The sequence below is a fragment of the Acomys russatus genome, chromosome 19, assembly GCF_903995435.1.
Source record: "Acomys russatus chromosome 19, mAcoRus1.1, whole genome shotgun sequence".
NCBI classification, from domain to species: Eukaryota; Metazoa; Chordata; class Mammalia; order Rodentia; family Muridae; genus Acomys; species Acomys russatus.
The window spans coordinates 52,552,863-52,573,622 of record NC_067155.1 but is presented as its reverse complement, the minus strand read 5'-3'; the positions used below and the strand labels follow the sequence as shown (position 1 = coordinate 52,573,622).

Here is a 20,760-nt window from a genome sequence, read left to right as displayed (position 1 = left end):
ACTTGAAAGGGCAATTGTGCCTGTCCAACTCAGACACAGCTCGTGGCCTGTTTAACTGAACCAGTTATATGTAAAGCTTTAGAAGCAGTTCAAACAGTGACAGAAGGACCCCGCAAAGCGCTGGGAGATCAGAACTTTGCCTTCTCCATCTGGGGGTCTGTCTCCTCCAGCTTGTCTAATCCTTCTGCGCCTTCCTAGGAGTGGACTGCCGGCCCTCGGGCTAGAATCTGAGTGGTGTCACTGACAAGGTCCTCCTGGGCATTGTGAACACAGTTCCCATGGGTGACACTCTGTGCTGTATGCTGTAGTGTCAGTCTAACAAATAATACTCAAAGGCCGGATGCTCTGATACAGAGGAGACCTCTGAAAGCCAGCATTTGTTCCGTGTATTCATTATTCTCTTTTACTGTGGGGTTTTGGGGATCCCACTTAAGGTTTAATAATAAAGACATGGAGACATCTATATAGTTTAGAGCTGTTGGCCTGTTTGTTTGCTGGGGCAGTCTTTCAGCTAGCCTCCTAACCTGACCTGACTTCTTCTTCCTAGCACCCACATGGCAGCTCCAGGGGATCTGTTGTCCTCTTCTGGTCCCTACAGACACTGGGCACACACACGGGCACAGACACATGAAGGCAAAGGCCTCATACACAAAACAAATAAAAATTTTAAATAAGAAAGAGTAAACATCCTTTGGAAGGGAAAACAAAAATGCCATTGGCCCATCTCTTACAGGCTGCCATCTTGGATGTTGCCAGTTACTATGGACAGAAACACAGCTCCGTTGTATTGGCAGTCTATCTCTAAATTTTAAAATGTCTTTCATTTTTTTCCTCCAGAGTCGTGTACCTCCTCCAGGCTCGTCCGGTTGACTATAGCTCACGAATGCTGTTTGTATTTGCCACCTCGGCTACCAGTGTAAGCTCAAGAACCCTAACCAGAACACGCGGGCACCTCGGCCTGGCATCTGCTCCCTGTGTATTTCTCACACTTGGTTTCATAAACACAGTTCAGAGGATGCTCACTTACACTTTTACTCACGGTCTCTCCACACACCACATTCCAGTTACTGCCCTGGATGCAGCACCTGCTGTAGCTCCCACAGGCGCACTTTGCTCACGGTGATGAGGCAGCACTCATGACACCAGGGGACTGTACAAACTGGCCCTGGGAAGAAGCTCCACTTGTCTCCACGCCCCTGTATGACAGGCTCTGGCCCTGATCAGCCACTAGCCTCTACCCATGCAAAACTCCAAAACTCCGCACAAACTCTTGAGTATTCAGGGTTTTTAATACAGCAAATTGTTGGTAATTTGGTGTTGTGGAGGGTGTTTGTTTGTGTGTTTGCTTTGAGACACAGTCTGGCTTAGAATGTGTAGCTTAGACTGACCTCAAACTCTTGGCAGTCCTCCTGCCTTGTCTCCTCAGTACTGAGAGAGCAAGGATGAGCTACTACACCCAGCTATATCGACGTCTTGGGAGGCAGCCAGAGGAAGTAGAGGAAAGGTGAAGAACCGTGAGGCACTTGGTCCTTAGAAGGACGAGAGGAAAGTTTGACATACTGGGTGTAAGCTCATGGCGGTTCCTGCATGGGAGCCTGTCCTTCAGGCATGGCAGGGAGCTGCCTTCCTCCCAATGCACTATCTGTAAGTGAACTCTGTCAGGAAGAGTACTAAGGAATGCATTGTCAATGGTTAACCTTAGCAGGTATTCAGAGGTGAATTCATTGACATGATATATACAAGAGCTGAGGAATTAAGGAAATTAATTTTTATTGCTTCATCAAAAACACTGCAAGTGAAAGTCCTCTTTGGTTTCTGGTGCTGACTGTGGCTGGGAGCAGCTGTCTTCCCCACCACTGCATTAGTACCAGCAGTGCAAACATCAACGTCATGTAAAAGGCAAAGAACAGCTGGGCGTGGTGGCGCATGCCTTTAATCCCAGCACTCGGGAGGCAGAGGCAGGCGGATTGCTGTGAGTTCAAGGCCAGCCTGGTCTACAAAGTGAGTCCAGGACAGCCAAGGCTACATAGAGAAGCCCTGACTCGGGGCAGGGGGAGGGGGGACAAAGAACAGAGAACCCTTTTGACACTTTGGCCTTTGCCTCCTGAAGGAGTCTCAGGAGTTCCTTCCAGGGCTTGTGTTCAGCTGCTCTGCTCTATACTGATTAAAGGCAGAGATAATTGAAATTTTTAAAAAGTGGAAAAATAACCAGGCAAAAGGGTTTTTATTACCCAGATTGAAGTCAGTTGCCTGTCTGCGGCTGCAGGTGTGCAGCTTGACTCACCGAGCCTCTTGGTTTTACAGACGCTGGGCACCCGCCAGTTAACATTTGCCCACAAAGCCCGAGCTCTTCAGTGTCTCCTCTATTTGGCTGACAAGGACACAATAGAATTGCTCTTCAAAAAGCCCACTGAAGAGATGAAGTAAGTAGAACTTGACTTATTGTGTTAGAAAAAAAAAAATTTATCTTACCTGTTTCTATCTGAACGGTAACTTCTGAGCCCGTGCTTGACTGGATGGCTGCCTCCTCCCAGGTGCTGTGCAAATGCAGGCTCCTTACCTTGATTCTTGACAATTCGGCAAAGGGAGGCAGGCCTACGAGAACATCTTGTCTCCATCGTTTCTTAGCAACATTTAGAAACTGAATATGTTCTTGTTCAAATTGATTTCTATCTATATTGTATCCCGTGGCACCTGGAAGCCTAAATGGACATGAAATAAGATGGCCTCCTGTCCCCACAGTGGCTTCGGGGTTAGATATAAATGTGAGCATAAGAATGAGTCTTACAAGCCGGGCGGTGGGCGGTGGTGGTGCACGCCTTTAATCCCAGCACTCAGGAGGCAGAGGCAGGCAGATCTCTGTGAGTTCAAGGCCAGTCTGGACTACAAAGTAAGTCAAGGACAGCCAAGGTCACACAGAGAAACCCTGTCTGGAAAAAACAAACAGACAAAAGGAAAAAAAAAAAAGATTCTCACAAGTACCTCTGTTTTGCAGATCCTATCTGAAGTGCATAACTTTCCTGGCATCCTTTGAGATGCTGAATATTCCCATCACATATGAATTGTTTTGCAACAGCCCCAAGGAAGGAATGATTAAAGGCTTGTGGAAGAACCACAGCCATGAACCTATGGTACGCAGAGTCCCCGGGGATGGCGCTCCTGTCTCTACATATGCAGTGTAGCCACTCTGCGCCCACCACCCCTCAGGTGCCCAGGGACCCTTCACCACAGGAGGTCCAGTGCCCTAGACCTTTCCCTGTTCTCTGCATGCGGTGTGGAGTGAAAAGGCAATTTGGAAGGCCCTTTGCATTTTTAGAGTATATAGGAAGCCACGCTTGCAAGCAAGAAAGAACTTTCATGCTTCCTTCCAAGGCCCTCCCTGAAGGGTGGGGTGGCATTCTCTGGGGGAAACTAGTCACTGATGCAGAGAGAGCTGGAACAGGTATGAGGTGAGCAGGCAGGCTCTTATCGATTGGAAGCAGGCAAGAGAGGAACCTGTTCGTTTCTTTGATTGGGAGATAGAATCCTTTACAGAGACAGGGCAATTAGACATTTGTAGGCTGTGTCGGTGTGTTATGAGGGTACCATGCCTCTTCCAAAGGCCGCTGGACTCACTGGCTGTCTCAAAGCCATGTGGTTTTGTTGTTTTCTTGTTTGGGCTTTCAGGCGGTGCGACTGGTGGCAGAGCTTTGCTTGGAATACAAAATCTATGACCTGCAGCTTTGGAATGGACTCTTGCAGAAGCTTCTTGGCTTCAACATGGTAAGGCTCCAGGCTTCCTGACAGACAGCATCCCTGCACATGTTGGCTTAGCACCAGCTACTGACATGTGATGCAGACATCTGCCCTTGGGCTCCTGCCTGTTTGAGGACTGTTAGAGAAAGTCAAGCTCAAAATGACCCTGAGGGGCTGGGAAAGTAGCTCAGGTGGCTGCATGGCTGGCAGCATCATAAAAACCCAACACAGGGTCCTGTGGCTATAATCCCAGCACTGTCATGGTGGAGGCAGGAGAATCAGAGAGTTGAGGTCATGTTCATGCATATCTGATTTGAAACCATCCTGTGCTACATGAGACCCTGTCTCAAAAAAAAAAAAAAAAAAAAGCACAATTGCTAGAAGTGGTTGTACACCTGCAACCCCATGCATTACCCAAGAATTTAAGACCAGCCTGGGCTGGGGAGTATGGCCCACTTAAAAAAAAAAAAGTAATATTTTGTATTGAGGTGTTGAAATTTAGTATCTTGGTAATCCTTAAAATTTTTGAATTTTCTTTCCTTTTACAGATTCCCTACCTAAGGAAAGTTTTATCCTGCATTTCCAGTGTGCATTCCTTATGGCAGGTACGTGCTTCTCCTTTGAGGTAAATTTCATTATGTCTAATCTTTGTGTTTGGAGCACTCAGCTTCTTAGTAAAGGGCAGAGCACATTGGCACAGGATGGAGTTCCAGCCTCCTCAGCGGCCGGTGCGTCTCTTTGAAGAGGCTGCTTTCTGAGTCTGGGCTTCATGAGTCATCTGGCGCTACGCTAGCATTTCACAGCCTGCTGCACTCTATACACACTGGCCCGCCCCTCACAGACCTAATGGTCCTGGAAGTTGGCGGCTTTCTCTGCTTTATCTTTGTCACTCTCATGAGTTGAGCACCTACATAATCACTGTACAGAAGTAGATCATGTGGGGGCCAGTGAGGCGGCTCAGTGGTAAAGGCGCTTGCCACCAAGCCTGACGACTTGAGGTCAAATCCTGGGTCCCACATGACAGAAGGAGAGAAACACCCACAAGTTGTCCTGTGACTGTGGTGCATACACACTCCCTTGTAGGCTCAGTTTTCTTAAGCAATATATTTTATTATGAACGTATTAATTGAGCATACATCCCTTATAACCCAACTAACAAAAACAATAGGAAAAGACAATTAAAGAATAACAAAACCATAAGGATATCAGTTCCGAGGAACGATTCTCCTGGCGTTATCAGCAGGATTTCTTCTGCTGGAACCTGGAGTAACCAGAACCCAGAACCTCAGCAGGAGCCAGAGCCCTTGCCTCTTTCTCTCTAGGAGCGTCTCGCAATGCAGCGATGAACAGCCAAAACTATCCCAAGTCTCCCAAGGCCCGCCTCTTGTTTCTGGCTCACTTATATATCTCCTCCCAGAGTCTGTTCAGGGATCTTTTCAGCTGGCAACAATCAAGCTCCTGCGGTGGTTTGCGGTCTAGTGGATTAGCATCACCTGTTCTCTCACAAGACCGATACCCATCCCATACTTGGGATCCTAACAAAAACAGGTTTATCTCCCCTTCACTCACTTGTACATGTGCACCCACACTCACAATAAATGGATTCATACTTTTTAAAAGGTTTTAAAAAGAAGTAGGTAATTTATTCTTAGTTTGCTAGAACAGTGTAAGAATATGCTAAATAAAACATACAATATCTGCTTTACTAATCCTTGTAGAGGCACCTTCCTGTTACACAAGCATATTGGGGGGTGTTTGTGTGTATTCATAACTACATTTTATTTTTTTAAAACAAATGTTTCAAAGTGCTAGTTTTCTTTATGTGTGTGTGTGTGTGTGTGTCTGTATTATGGTGCCCAAGGAGGCCAGAAAAAGGGTATTGGATCCCCTGGAACTGGTTAAAGGCAGTTGTGAGCCACCTGACATGGGTGCTGGGAACTGAACCCTGCCCTCGGCTTGAGCAGCAAGAACGCTTAACCACTGAGTCATCACTCCATCCCTAAAGGCACTGCTTCCATGTAGCAGGCACACCTGGGAGATGATTCAGTCTCAGGACACACAGACCTACTTTGTTTATTAAGGTCAACTCGTCCTTTTCAAAGGCATATCATTAAGTGGCTTTTACTATGTTTATGAAGTTGAACGGCTACGGCTCTTAGCTAATATTAGAATGTTTTTCTCCCTTCAGAGCTGGGGCTGGGGCTCAGGGTGGCCTACATGAGGCCAGTCCCCAGGACTGCCCAAGAAAGAAAAAAGAGCCTCTGTACCTGTTGGCCATCCACCCCTTCTTCCAGCCCTCAGCGGCTCCTCGTCTTTGTATGGATTTGTTTTAGAAATTTCACATCAGATGGCTCACACAATATGTGGCCTTCCGTATCTGGCTTCTCTCCTGTAACTTAACACTACATTGTAATGTTTTCCTTCTTTTCTTTTATTACCAAATAATGTATGCAAATATAGTAGACCTCTGATCTCTGTGAGGGCGAGCTCTAGGACACCGCCACCCTGCAGATGCCGTAATCCTTGCTCCAGTCCCATATATGACCAGGCATGCTATTTGAATGTCACATACCCACTTCCTTTTATAAATTTATTTTTAAGTTTTTCTTACAATTTTTACTTAATTAGCTTGTGTGTGCTCATGTATATGTGGGTGGATGAGTGCCACGTGGTGTGAGTAGCAGCCAAATGGCAACTTACAGGAGTCGGTTCTCACTTTCTGCCGCACAGGTTCCTGGCATCAAACTCAGGTTGTGTCGTCTGTCTTGGCAGCAGGCACCTTCACCTACTGAGCTACCTCACCAGTGTGTGTTTTAAGTCATCTCTCAATTACACGCAACACCTAAATATAAATAGTTGTCCTACAACGTCATGTAGGAATCATGACAGAGGAGAAGTCTGTACACGCGCAGCACAGGCATGTGATTTTAGTCCTAGCGTCCATAACATACTTTGGATTGAGCCATTCTGTGTCATGGACACGGATTCTTTGGTGCCCTATTTCCACAGGTTCCCTATTTCAGCAAAGCTTGGCAGCGTGTGATCCAGATCCCTCTGCTCTCGGGTAAGCTTCTGGCCCCCGGCCACTCACAGTAGCATTTCTGGGTTGTTTTGTGTGAAGACAGGGTTTTGTACTGTGGCCCAGGCTAGCTTTAAACACCCTCAGCCTCCCACGGGCTGAGATCACAGGCTGAACTTCCATGCCTGGCTGACAATGGCCTCTGATGTTTGCGCGCCTGTGTTTATTACCGTTTCTCTTTAGCCTCCTGTCCTTTAAGAGCCAGTCAGTTATCAGATTGTTGTGAGAGCCTCGTCGCCGTCCTTGAGTAAGTATGTGGGTGTTCTCTAACCAAGAAACTAAAAATTCTGCTTATTTGCTTTTGTCGCCCCACTACCACCCCGAGACAGGGTTTTTCTGTGTAGCCCTAGCTGTCCTGGACTCACTCTGTAGACCAGGTTGGCCTCAAACTCAGAGATCCTCCTGCCTCTGCCTCCATATTGTGCTGGGATTAAAGGTGTGCGCCACAGTGCCTCACTTGAGCTGCTAAGAGCGTATCTTATGCACCTGCAGGTTTCTAGACATAGTCCTCAAAGCAGACAGCAGTCTCTGTCCTAGAAGATTATTCCTTGGTTTTTCGAGACAGGGTTTCTCTGTATATCCTTGGCTGTCCTGGACTCACTTTGTAGACCAGGCTGGCCTCGAACTCACAGTGATCCACCTGCCTCTGCCTCCTGAGTGCTGGGATTAAAGGCGTGTGCCACCACTGCCCGGAGAAGAAGATTTTTTTATTCACTGTGGAATGCTCTCAAAGGCTTGTTCCTTGTTAGTAAGAACATGCTGTGTGCCAGCACATAGGCCTTTAAAGTAATTGACAGAGGCCGGGGAACATCTGTGGGAAAGGAGAAAGGCTAATGTGCTCTAGAAGGTCCGTCAAGCCATTAACTAATTCCCGCACCCTCTCAAAGATGTCCAGTTTCAGATGACCTTGACATGATGGGAGTCGCCAAGCAGTATGTGCAGTTAGAGCTTCCGGCTTTTGCACTGGCCTGTCTAATGCTCATGCCCCACTCTGAAAAAAGGCACCAGCAGATCAAGGTATCTTGTTTGTCTTCCCCTGGGGTTGCCGGGTCAGGCTGCGTGTCCCTCAGAAAGCTGCCTTTTCTTTCACCGAACCCATAGTGCATGAATACTCAGTGTGAGTGAGGCCAGCTAATGGGAAGGAACAAGATTGAGGTGCAGCTGAGGGATATCTCAGAATGAGAGGAGTTTGAACATTATTCTGTCTCTGTGAGAAAAACAGCGTTTTAGTGGGGTTGTCTTCAAGCCAGGTGTGGCCCTGTCTTTAACGTCTTTAATCCCAGCACTGAGGAGGCAGAAGCTGGTGAATCTCCGTGAGTTCCAGCCCAGCCAGGACTACGTAGTTAGACCTTTCTTCTCACCCAAAAGAACAGCGGAACAGCCTCTTGACCCGCTGTAGGCTTGATAGGACGGGAGGAAAGGTGAGAGAGAGGCTGGTGTGGGTTGGTAGCTGAAGCCGTGAGGGAAAGGGATCCTCAGTGGGTGTGGGGGGGGGGGGGGAGATAAGACGGGGAAGCTTCCAAAGCTTCCACGGAGGGCAGCTCGATTAGGCAACTGGGTGTGACCACAAAGAGAGGCAGACTTGTGAAAGCCTGAACATTGTGAAAAGAGCCTTTCTCTTTTCTTTTCTTTTGAGGCAGGCTTTCTCTGTGTAGCCCTGGCTACACAGGCTGATCTCGAACTCAGAGATCCTCCTGCCTCTGCCTCCTGAGTGCTGGAATTAAAGGTATGTGCTGTGTGCCACTGTACCTGGTTTCATTTTATTACTTTTCAGTGTCAAGATTTAAATAGATTATTGTCACAACAGAAAATGTCTGATAAATAGCGTTATCTTTTGCATAAGTGGTTGTAAACACACTTATTTCTACTTGACTGGGTAATTTTTTTTTTAATCAATAGAATTATACTAGAAATTAAAGCATTGGCCTGGTGGTAGTGGTACACGCCTTTAATCCCAGCACTTGAAAGGCAGGGACAGGCGGATCTCTTGCGTTTGAGGCCAGCCTGGTCTACAGAGTGAGTCCCAGGACAGCCATAGCTATACAGAGAAACCCTGCCTATTTTTAAGATTTCTAATAGAACTGATGAGCTTTTAGTTTAAAGGAAAGTGTGTGTGGAAACGACTCTGAAGGGAGGTGCACGGCTCCGGTGAACGTCACTCTCCTTCCTTTGATCTGGTTTTGTCCTTCCTTCCTCTCCCCAACCCCCACCCTTCTTTTCCATACTGGCCTCAAATTCACTGTGTAGCCAAGTACAACCTTCCTCCATCTGGGTGCTGTGACTCCCGGTGCACCCCACTGTGCACTGTGCCTTAAGTCTGGGCTAGAATGTAGAGCTTGCATGCTGGGCAGACACTCTACCGAGTGGTTTCATGCTCAGCTCCCAAATTAAAGAATCTCATCCAAGAAGAGACTTGATACCCTATGAGCATATAAAAGGGGAAGAGGTCTCCCTCATTCACAGTCATAGGGGAGGGGAGTAAGGGGAAATTGGAGGGAGGGAGGAATGGGAGGATACAAGGGATGGGATAACAATTGAGATGTAATATGAATAGATTAATAAAATATATTATTTTTAAAAATCTCAACTTTTAAAAGCCTCCTAGGCCTGACAGCAGTTACTGTAACACTTTTTCTTGGGGGGGGGGGTTGTTTTGTTTTGTTTTTCTTTTCTTTTTTTTTTTTTTTTGGTTTTTCGAGACCAGGTTTCTCTGTGTAGCCTTGGCTGTCCTGGCCTCACTTTGTAGACCAGGCTGGCCTCGAACTCACAGCAATTCGCCTACGTCTGCCTCCCAAGTGCTGAGATTAAAGGTGTGAACCACCACACCCGGCTTGGTTTTGTTTTTCGAGACAGAGTTTCTCTGTGTAGCCTTGGCTGTCCTGGCCTCACTTTGTAGACCAGGCTGGCCTTGAAATCACAGAGATCCACCTCCCTCTGCCTCCACTGTAACACTTTTAAAATTATGCTTTATTTTTCTTTTTTTCCTAGACTTTCCTGGATTCATGTGATGCTCAGATCATTCTACAGCAGTTAGAAGAACATATGAACACTGGCCAACTAGCAGGATTTTCACATCAAGTAAGAGACAGCTTGTTTCATTTTTGCTCTGTGTAATCACAGAAGGTAATTCTTATCTCCCAAGTAATATTTTCTGGCTCAGGGTGTGGTTAGTGGTAGAGCACTTGCCCAGCATTCTCAAGAGCCTGGACTCAACCCCAACATAATGTTAAAAAGAAAGACAGGTAACCCTGGCTGTCTTGTTTACTGCTGTGCCCCCTGGAAAACCTGTACCCGTAAATACTTGTAATTAGATTCTCTTCCTCACTTAAAAAAAAAAATGCCCAAGTGCATAACAACAGCTTTCTATTTGTGTACTGTGTTAAGCCACACCCTCCCCTCCCAGAGGCTTGATCCCAGCGCACTGATAACTTAATTTCTGACTGTCAGAAACGGGCCGTATAGATGGACTTAGAGTTAAACATGTATTTAGTATAATGCTAATGTCATCCCATAGATCAGAAGCCTGATTCTGAATCATGTCATAAGTAAGAAGGAATTTGGGATTTTGGCAAAGACAAAGTATTTTCAGCTGTTGAAATGGCACATGATAAACACCAACAACATCGCTGAGCTGGTAAACTATTTGGCAAATGAATTAAGGTAAGTTAATATGGAGGGAACACCGATTTACTGTAGAATCTCCTTAAAATGTGTCTTGATTCTGGGAAAAAAATCTTATTATAAAGCTTGTGGTTGAAGCCAAAAGCTGCAGCATTAAGCTTTCCCAGGAGTTCATTTTCCTGCAGCTTGGAACCTTGGGACATGACTCTGTCACCCAGTAATTAAAGGAGCTTCCTGGGTCCTGCACTGCACCCTAAATTACAACTCTATTCCTCAGATGCTTGTGTGGAGCGCTGATGCGGTTATGTAACGCGTGGTTCCTGCTAAGCTTGGGTAGCTGACTACACCCACAATAGTCAGCTGCTTGAGCTGCGGCCAAGGTTGGATATGGAAAGTAAAAAGAAGGAAAATTCCAGCTGACCTCTAGAAGAGAGAGTGTAGTCAGAGGCAGTGGCCATGGCTCCGACCTCCAGTTGGTCACTCAGGGATGCCCTGTCTCCTCCACACCGGGACGCTAGCTATTTGCTCATCCTCAGATCCAGTCATAATTACATTGTCATTAATGAATGTTATTTTTCAGTTGCAATTGATCTGTGTAATAGACTATGTCCATGTGAAGAATACAGCTTGTATGTTTTGACATCTGTATACACTGCTGAAATCATCACCACATGAGTCGCCCTCCAAGGGGCTTCTCACACCTGCCTTCTTCTTTCTGGCTCCACAGTTTAAATGAAGCTTCAGCTTTGATAACTGAGTATTCAAAGCACTGTGGAAAGCCTGTACCACCAGATGCAGCTCCCTGTGAAATTCTGAAGGTAAGCTAGCTAATAATTGCTTCAGTTCAAATCTGAGACCATTTATATGCTTTTAAGTGCGTGTGTGTGTGTGTGTGTGTGTGTGTGTGTGTGTGTGTGTGTGTGTGTGTGTGTTTGCGAGTGCTCATGCATGCAGATTTAGAGGTCAGTCCTTCCACTGCGGATTCTGGGGATCAAATTCTGATTATCAGACTGAGCACCTTGCCAGCCCTACCATTTCTATTTCTGGGCTTTTTTTCAGGGTTTCTCTGTATAACCTTGGCTGTTCCAGACTCTCTTTGTAGACCAGGCTAGCCTCAAACACATAGAGATCCACCTGCTCTGCCTCCCAAGTGCTGGGATTAAAGGCGTGCCCACCATGCCCGGCCCATAAGTGTGATTTTTATGTGCATGTACATCCACTTATCACTGTGGGGTTTCCTTCTGAGCACTGTTACAGCAAAATCACAGTGTATCTACACAGACCTACATGGTCTTGGCATGTCACTTAGTATCCCAGTGTGCTCTCTTGATGCTGGTAAAAGACACAGGAAGCATGAGCGTGCTGAGGGTTCTTCTACTCCATAAAACGTGTTCTTTAAGCTGGAACACACGCTAAAGGAACGGTTAAAAAAAAGTATGTGTGCTGAGTAGAGGAGCAGCTTCATTTATGGTCATCATCACACTCTTTTTTTTTTTCTTTTTTTCAAGAGAGGGTCTCGCTATGTAGCCCTGGCTGTCCTGGACTCTGTAGACCAGGCTGGCCTCAAGCTCACTGAGATCCGCCTGCCTCTGCCTCTGCCTCCCCGAGTGCTGGGACTAAAGGCGTGCGCCACCATTCCCAGCTCCATTACCAACTATCATGTGCACGTCGTTATTTGTGCTACGTTTGGTTTACCGGCACCAACGATGAACAGTGAGTTCATCTAGGATATTAGAGCAACCACAGGCTAAGTGCCCTGCCTGAGTCATTTGCTGCCTGATGCCCCATCTGTGAATGGGACCCCAGGACCTCTTGACATGCTACGGTGCACCTTCCATAAGTCACTAGCTGTGCCACGTCCAGTCAGTTGTGTTCTGTGGCTATGCTGGTTAGATGTTGTTACAAATACTAAAGAGAAACAGCTCAAAGGAGCAAACATTTGTTTTGGCTCCATTTCCGAGATTCCAGTCCACGGCTGCTGGCTCCTCAGCCTGGCTAGACAGAACATGACGTCACCAAGCTGCTCTGTCTCAAGACAGTCAGCTGGGAGCGGCAGGGGCTGGAAGCACCTTAGTGAGCTGAGTCAACAGTGCCACCAGGTGGAGATCAGTTACCCCCCATGGTGACGCCATAACAGCACAGTTTTGTAACCCTTAAGGCTTGTTTCTCTCTAGTCGTGCCTGTCTTCCATGCGAGGTGCTTTTATGTGTATTTTCACCCTGTAGCTGAGCCATAAGTGCTGTCACTTGTCTAACAACTTTCCGTTTCAAGAACTGAAGTGGGGCTGGGAAGAGGATTTTAAGAGCTTGGTCCCCAGGACTCACAGGGCAAGGAGAGGACCAGCCCCACAAAGCTGTCCTCTGACACTCGTGTGCATGCACACTCACACTCACACTCACACGGTGAAAGTAACAATGATAATGAAGCCTTGACACTCATGACTTCCGGTTTTTTCCCCTATTTAGACATTTCTTGGTGGATCGTAGTAAATGAAACAATTTTTCAAAAGCAAGAAGTTTGGAGTCTGCCACTAACTAATCATATTTATTGCAACATACAAATTATCCCACAAGGAATAACTAAGACACTCAATATTATCCTAACTATGACTTAAATATCTCACGTGCTGAATTAATAAATGTCTTGATAGAAGCATCAAATTCCGTGTGTAATTTGCAGAGTTCTGGTTTTGGGGTTTGGTTGGTTGGTTTTGGGGTTTGCATGGTACCTGAAGAAAAGAAAATGGAAAAACAGTTCACTTCCGGGGCTGGAGAGGAGTCGCAGCACCTAAGGACCCGGCGCTCTTCCAGGGGACCCAGCCCACTTCCCAGCGTCCACCAGGCAGCTCACAACTGTTTAAATCCAGTTCCCAAGACTCTGCTTCCCTCTTCTGGCCTCCATGGGTACCAGGCATGCACATGGTGCACGGACACACATATACGCAGGCAGAACACTCAAACACAGCCGGGCAGTGGTGGCGCACACACGCCTTTAATCCCAGCACTCAGGATGCAGAGGCAGGCCGATCACTGTGAGTTCGAGGCCAGCCTGGTCTACAAAGTGAATCCAGCCAAGGCTACACAGAAACCCTTTCTCGGAGGACAAAAAAAAAACATCACTCATACACACATACTCCTTAGAATAAAAATAATCTCCCCCTCCCTCTTGAAAAGTAATCCTGTATTTGAGTTCCTATTTCTTCCATGTATAAAAACCCTGTCTCTATTTAGGGTGATGACTCCTTTGCTAAAGTCCTTGTCATGCAAGCATATGGGGCTCAATTCAGATCCTAGGACCCACATTAGAAGTACTGCGGCTTGTGCTCCTTACAGCAGGACCCCTGAAGAGACCTAGTCAGCCGGTCCAGGAAATGGCATGCTCCAGGCTCAGCCAGAGATACTGTGTCAAAACTAAGATGGCGAGGAATCGAATAAGACAGCCCAGGCTGGGCTGGAGAGATGGCTCAGTAGTTAAGATCATTGTCTGCTCTTCTAGAGGTCCTGAGTTCAGTTCCCGGCAACCACATGGGGGTTCACACCATCTATAATGTAATCTGATGCCCTCTTGTGGCCTGCAGATATACATGCAGATAGAGCATTCATATGTAAAAATAAGTAAGCCTTAAAAATAAAAAAGACAGCCCAGGCCAACCTGTTATACATGTCTCGGTGCACACACATACACAGGAACATGTACACATGTAATTAATAAACTAATCCATAGTAAGTTTTATATAATTTTAGTCTTTGAGTATGTTAATCAATTGCCATACAAAAAGATGGAAGACAACACAACTGGGCGTAATGGTGCACGCCTGTAATCGGAGCAAGAGGCTGAGGCAGGCGGATCACTGTGAGTTCAAGGCCAGCCTAGTCTACAAAAGTGAGTCCAGGATAGCCAGGACTACACAGAGAAACCCTGTCCCGAAACCCCCTGCCCCCCCCAAAAAAGGAAAGAAAGATGGAAGACACCGGATATGTAACGCCAGAAAAGGATTGGATGCCAGGGATTGCCTACAAAGGGGTTAAGGGACCTGAAAGAATGCCAGGCATAGGTTGGAAAGATGGCTCGGCGGTTAAGAGGCACTCCCAGCTGCCTCTGCCTGTACCACTGCCTGGGAAGGTGATGTCTGCATGAGATGCTGTCAGGCTTCCTGAGAACAGGGAAACATGGGACTGTCTATGAGAGAAAGGAAAAGTGCCGCGGCATTCAAAATGACACATGTCCATTCCCGAGAGAGGTGTCTCCAGCACTGTCAGCCCTTTAAAAGGTTATATAACACTGGTGAGAGTGAGGCTGCTGAGAGCCTCCTTGTGTAGTCCTGGCTGCCTGGAGCTCACCATGTCCTCAAATTCACAAAGATCCGCCCACCTCCGCCTCCGCTGCCTCCTCCTCCTCCATAGTACTGAGAGTAAAGGTGTGCTCCACCACACCTGGCCAATAAAGTTATTTTTTTAATCGACTGTTTTGTTTTCTTTTCCTTGTCTTTAGTCATACTGCCTGTTTGACCCTAGCTGTTCAGCTCAACAGAGCTTCAACCTTGTGGTTTTCTGCCTCTGCCTCCCACACCCATCTTTTTTTTTTTTTTTCCCCTGAGACAAGGTTTCTCTGTGTAATCTTGGCTGTCCTGGACTCGCTTTGTAGACCAGGCTGGCCTCAAACTTACAGAAATCCTCCTGCCTCTGCCTCCCCAGTGCTGGGATTAAAGGTGTGTGCCACCAGGCCTGGCTAGGAGGATCTTTAAAAAAAAGAAAAAAAAAAAAGGCGTGGGTCAGCCAAGAATATTGTCCTGTGAGGAGTGTGCCTATTCTGGTATTGTTGGTGTCCGGGTTGTATTTCTCTGTTTTTTTTTAAATATTTCATTTAATTTTAATTTATGTACATGTGTTAGTATAGGGTGTCAGATCTTGGAGATACAGACAGTTGTGAGCTGCCATGTGGGTGCTGGGAATTGAACCAGGGTCCTTTGGAAGAGCAGGCAGTGCTCTTAACCACTGAACCATCTCTCCAGCCCCAGGGTTGTATTTCTTTCTTTCTTTGTTTTTTTTTTTTTTTTTTTTTTTTTTTTTTTTTTTTTGGTTTTTCGAGACAGGGTTTCTCTGTGTAGCCTTGACCATCCTGGACTCACTTTGTAGACCAGGCTGGCCTCAAACTCACACCGATCCGCCTGCCTCTGCCTCCCGAGTGCTGGGATTAAAGGCGTGCGCCACCACACCCGACTCCAAGGGTTGTATTTCTTAACCCCCTAAATTTACCTCAGAAACAAAAGTAAGGTGACACTCAAGCTTCTGGGAAATAGAACACACATCTTTTTTGCTGCTCCTCTAAGTATAAGTGTAAGCTCTACATACGAAACAGAAGTGGGGAAATTTGGCTGCCCATGGTCCACAAGGCCTAGTGCACTCACTACACGTTGGTTGGTGGCGTCTTGCTATGTTGTCCTGGGTTTTTTTGTTTGTTTGTTTGTTTGTTTGATTGGTTGGTTGGTCTGTTTGTTTTATTGTTTTGGTTTGTTGGTTGGTTGGTTGGTTTTGGTTTTTCAAGACAGGGTTTCCCTGTGAAGCCTTGGCTATCCTGGACTTGCTTTGTAGACCAGGCTGGCCTCAAATTCACATCAATCTGCCTGCCTCTACCTCCCCGAGTGCGCCACCACGCCTGGCTTGTTTTGTTTTTCAAGACAGGGTTTCTCTGTGTAGCCCTGGATGTCTGGACTCACTTTGTAGGCCAGGCTGGCCTCAAAGTCCTGGGTTTTTGTTTTTTGTTTTTGTTTTTTTTACACACACCCATGATCACTGCTGAGAAAAGCCCCAGTGAAAAGTACTCTCTGCAGCCTAATGAGAGGTACGTGCACAGCACCACACCAGCAGGACACTGGGGTGTACTTCAAACGGGTGAGTTAAAGGAGTTAGTTGCATGTTAGTAAAAGTGATAAAAAGTTTTTTTTTAATAACTGCAAGTGAAGTTGTCTGGAAGGCTACATGGGACTCTACTGTCTGTGATCTGAGAGAGAAATGTTTTGGTCTGTTCAATGTTAGTATCAACTGCCCATTAAGAATGTTCATTTAGCTGGACAGTGGTGGTGCACGTTTTTAATCCTAGCATTCCAGACGCAGCCAGATCTCTTGTGAATTCAAGGCCAGCCTGGTCTACAGAGTGAGTTCGAGGACAGCCCGGACTGTGCAGAGAAACCCTTTCTGAAAGGGGGAAAAAAAAATCTTCATTTGGTTGGTTTTAGCCCTGGCTGTCCTGGAAGTCCAAGGAATTCCGACTCTGCCTTCTTCCTGCTGTTAGTCTTGAGGTGTCATTCTATCCTCTGGGGTGGAGCTTATCTCCCTCTATTCCTCAGAGCTAGGTTTATTTTTTTTTTTTATTTTTTTTTTTTTTTTGGTTTTTCGAGACAGGGTTTCTCTGTGTAGCCTTGGGCATCCTGGACTCACTTTGTAGACCAGGCTGGGCTCGAACTCACAACGATCCGCCTGCCTCTGCCTCCCAAGTGCTGGGATTAAAGGCGTGCGCCACCACACCCGGCTCAGAGCTAGGTTTATAGCTGTGCACCACCAGACCCAGCTAGGATGCTATTTTTTCATGAGAAAACATTGTATATTTTTTTAAAGAAGTAGACAATCAATGATAACTGAAGAAATGAGAATAATGTATTTTATACATGCTCAGCAATGCAGAGGAATTTAGCAGAAGAGTGAGGAAACATGAGTTAAGACAGTAGAAACCAATACAACAGCAGTAGCTTTACCTGTATAGAGATAGACAGATAGATAGATAGATAGATAGATAGATAGATAGATAGATAGCTATCACCAGAGAAAATTACAGTAGCCAGGCATTATTTTCTTTTATTTATTTTTTATTTTTATTTTTTGGTTTTCTGAGACAGAGTTTCTCTGTGTAACCTTGGCTGTCCTGGGCTCACCTTGTAGACCAGGCTGGCCTTGAACTCACAGCGATCCGCCTGCCTCTGCCTCCCGAGTGCTGGGATTAAAGGCGTGTGCCACCACGCCTAGTATAGCCAAGCATTTTTAAGATTTGGTGTGGTATTTTTTTTCTCAAGGCAGGGTTTCTGTGTAGCCTTGGCTGTCCTGGACTCACTCTGTAGACCAGGCTGGCCTTGAATGTATGCCACTACCACCCAGATAATTTTATTTTATTTATTTATTTTAAATTTTTTAATAAATGACTTGTTTATTTATACAGTATTCTGCCTGCAGGCCAGAAGAGGGCACCAAATCTCATTACAGATGGTTGTGAGCCACCAAGGTGTTTGCTGGGAATTGAACTCGGGACCTTTGAAAGAACAGCCCTCTTACCTTCTGAGCCATCTCTCCATCCCCCTAATTTTATTTTATTTTTTTATAGTGTGTGCATGTATATATGAGTGCAGGAGTTCTTGGAGGACAGAGGATGGTGTTGGATCCTCTGGAGCTGGAGTAAAAAGTGGTTGTGAGCCACACGACTGCTGGGGATTGACTTCTGGATCTCTGCGTGTGCACTTAAATGCTGAGTCATCTCTCCAACCCCTACTATAAGCCTTTGTTTTGGAGACAGTTTCTCTAGGATGGCCTTGAATTCAGAGCTCTACCCACCTCTGTCTCCCAAGGGCTGCTATTAAAAGTGTTTGCCAGTGTACCTGGCATAAACCTTTAAAAATATGAGTTTCTATGTCTTTATCATTTGCAGGAAGGGTCTTGTTTGGTTACTCAGGCTGTCCTCAAACTTGTGTGGTTTCCAGGCATGATCTTTAACATCTCAAGTGTTGGGACTCCAGGCACGCACCACTGTGCCCTGTTTAGAGCATTGCTTTCCGTGGCTGAGTGTTCTCTCGCTTGTGTTGTCAAAAGACCACACGATTGAGAGCCAGGCATGCTCAGGTTGCAACGCTGCTTCCAGCTCCTGGGAGATTAGCTAGACTGAGTTGTTTGTATTCCTGTAAACGTTCTCATATCCACAGTGTAGGGATAGTTTGCTCCCTGTCGGCTGTGAGGGGACCTGTGGGATGCCATCCTCCACCGACCACATCCTCAGGATCTCCACGTCATCCACTTTTGAACATCTACTTAAGACTTAGGTGGACAGCCGGGCGTGGTGGCGCACGTCTTTAATCCCAGCACTTGGGAGGCAGAGGCAGGCGCATCACTGTGAGTTTGAGGACTGCCTGGTCTACAAAGTGAGTCCAGGACAGCCAAGGCTACACAGAGAAACCCTGTCTTGAAAAACAAAACAAAACAAACAAACAAAAGACTTAGGTGGACAATGAGATAGAATTTCATGGGTCTAAGCTGGCCTCACACTCCCCATGTAGCAAATGACAGTGAATCCTGTTCCTCCCAAATCCTGGAATTACTGACATGCTCCACTGTGTCCAGCTATCTGGAATGCACTCGTAGTGTCCTGTTTTGATTTTTTTTTTTTTAAGAGCTAGCTGGGTGTGGTGGCGCAATCCTTTAATCCCAGCACTCAGGTGGCAGAGACAGGCAGATCTCTGTGACTTCTATGCCATCCAAGGCTATATATGAGACCCTGTTAACCCCTTCCTCGGAAAAATATTTATATTTAGTTTTGTGTGTGTGTGTGTGTGTGTGTGTGTGTGTGCACGCGTGCAAGCGTCTGTGCTTGTGCTCACACACATGCCTGAGTACAGGTATCAGCAGAAGGCAGCATAAAATCCCCCGGAGCTGGAGCCTTATATGGGTGCTAGGAATTGATCTCTGATCCTCAGGATGCGAGAGGTCTCTCCCCAGCCCTCACTAATGGTTTCCTACTAATGTCCATATTTGTAATCATTGCCCTAAGATACAGTCCCAGGGCCAGGGAAATGGCTTGGAGGGTAAGTGTGCTTGCTGCAAAATGTGAGTTATCTGAAATTATTTCCCAGGATCTACATGGCACAAGGAAAGAACCCATTCTTCTTCTTCTTAAATTTATTTTTATTCTATAAATATTGGAGGTTTTTTGTTTGTTTGGTTGGTTTTTGGTTTTTTGAGACAGGATTTCTCTGTGTAGCTTTGACTGTCCTGAACTCACTTTGTAGACTAGGCTGGCCTTGAACTCACACCAATCTGCCCGCCTCTGCCTCCCAAGTGCTGGGATTAAAGGCGTGCGCCATCAATGCCCAGCTATATATTGGAGTTTTGACAGCATATATGTCTCTCTGCAAGGGTGTCAGATCCTCTGGAACTGGAGTTACAGACAGTTGTAAGCTGCCATGTGGGTACTGGAATTTGAACCTGGGTCCTTTGGTAGAACAGCAAGGACTCTTAACCACTGAGCTATCTCTTCAGTCCCAGGCAATCTTGTCTTTAAAAACCTTGTTAATCTTGAAACCCTGTCTCAAAACAAAACAAAACAAAACTTGTTAATCTCATAAGTGAGCATGGTATCTCATTATTTACCTTTTTTTCAAGATTCATGTATTATTTGTACAGCATTCTGCCTGCTTGTACCCCTGAAGGCCAGAAGAGGGCGCCAGATCTCATTATAGATGGTTGTGAGCCACCATGTGGTTGCTGGGAATTGAACTTGGGACCTTTGGATGAGCAGACAGTGCACTTAACCTCTGAGCCATCTCTCCAGCCCTCATTATTTACATTTGTATTAGCATTTCTTTAATATTTGTGATCTGGCTTGGATGTGGTGCAGTTGATAAAGTATTTGCCAGTATGTGCAAAACCCTGGGTTCAATCCCAGCCTTGCTTGTTGGCCAATGCCTGTAATCCCAGCACTTGGGCAGGAGGATCAAGAGTTTGACACTTGTGTGGACTACACAAGGCTCTGCCTTATGTGGGGCCACATGTATATACATATACATACATGCGTCATGCATACATGCACGTGCACACTGACACACACACACAGAGTCAGGAGGCTCAGCAGATAAAAACACTTGCCAACAAGCCTAATGACCTGAGTTTGAGCCTCATGTCCTACACTTGGTGGAAAGAGACAACCAACCCCCATAAACTGACTTCTAATATTGACATATACCTCTCTTCCCAAATAAGCGAATTAAAAATTATTTATTTATTTATTTATTTGTAATCTCATTTTGACCAAACATAAGGCTGAAATCACAAGTATGCACCTGTGTACTGGGTTGCAAGTGTGCAAACACTAGAAGGCATCACATGGTGGCACTAGACTGTCACAAATAGAAATGAGTCTGCAGGCTTTGCTGGACTTGGAGCTCAGCCCATAGAAGCTGTTTCCTAGTCTTCACTCAGGTTTCCTTGGGTGAAATAGAATTCTGACAGGGTAGAGGGTTTGCCAGAGAAGTCATGTTTGAGAACTCAAATACTCAGTTCCATGGTTTTTGT

The 20,760-nt window shown here is 46.1% G+C and overlaps 1 protein-coding gene across 1 annotated transcript in view; it reads left to right on the top strand.

Moving 5' to 3' along the window:
- Positions 1 to 11,342, top strand: part of Kntc1 (kinetochore associated 1) — a 68,580-nt gene extending 57,238 nt beyond the window's left edge. The window contains exons 52-62 of the mRNA XM_051161491.1: positions 838 to 916; positions 2,305 to 2,423; positions 2,996 to 3,131; positions 3,667 to 3,762; positions 4,284 to 4,340; positions 6,745 to 6,799; positions 6,998 to 7,061; positions 7,702 to 7,831; positions 9,803 to 9,892; positions 10,329 to 10,474; positions 11,163 to 11,342. Coding sequence (XP_051017448.1) covers positions 838 to 916; positions 2,305 to 2,423; positions 2,996 to 3,131; positions 3,667 to 3,762; positions 4,284 to 4,340; positions 6,745 to 6,799; positions 6,998 to 7,061; positions 7,702 to 7,831; positions 9,803 to 9,892; positions 10,329 to 10,474; positions 11,163 to 11,262 — 1,072 coding nt within the window. The 3' untranslated portion in view covers positions 11,263 to 11,342. The remainder of the gene's footprint in view (positions 1 to 837; positions 917 to 2,304; positions 2,424 to 2,995; positions 3,132 to 3,666; positions 3,763 to 4,283; positions 4,341 to 6,744; positions 6,800 to 6,997; positions 7,062 to 7,701; positions 7,832 to 9,802; positions 9,893 to 10,328; positions 10,475 to 11,162) is intronic.
- The last annotated feature ends 9,418 nt before the right edge of the window (positions 11,343 to 20,760 follow it).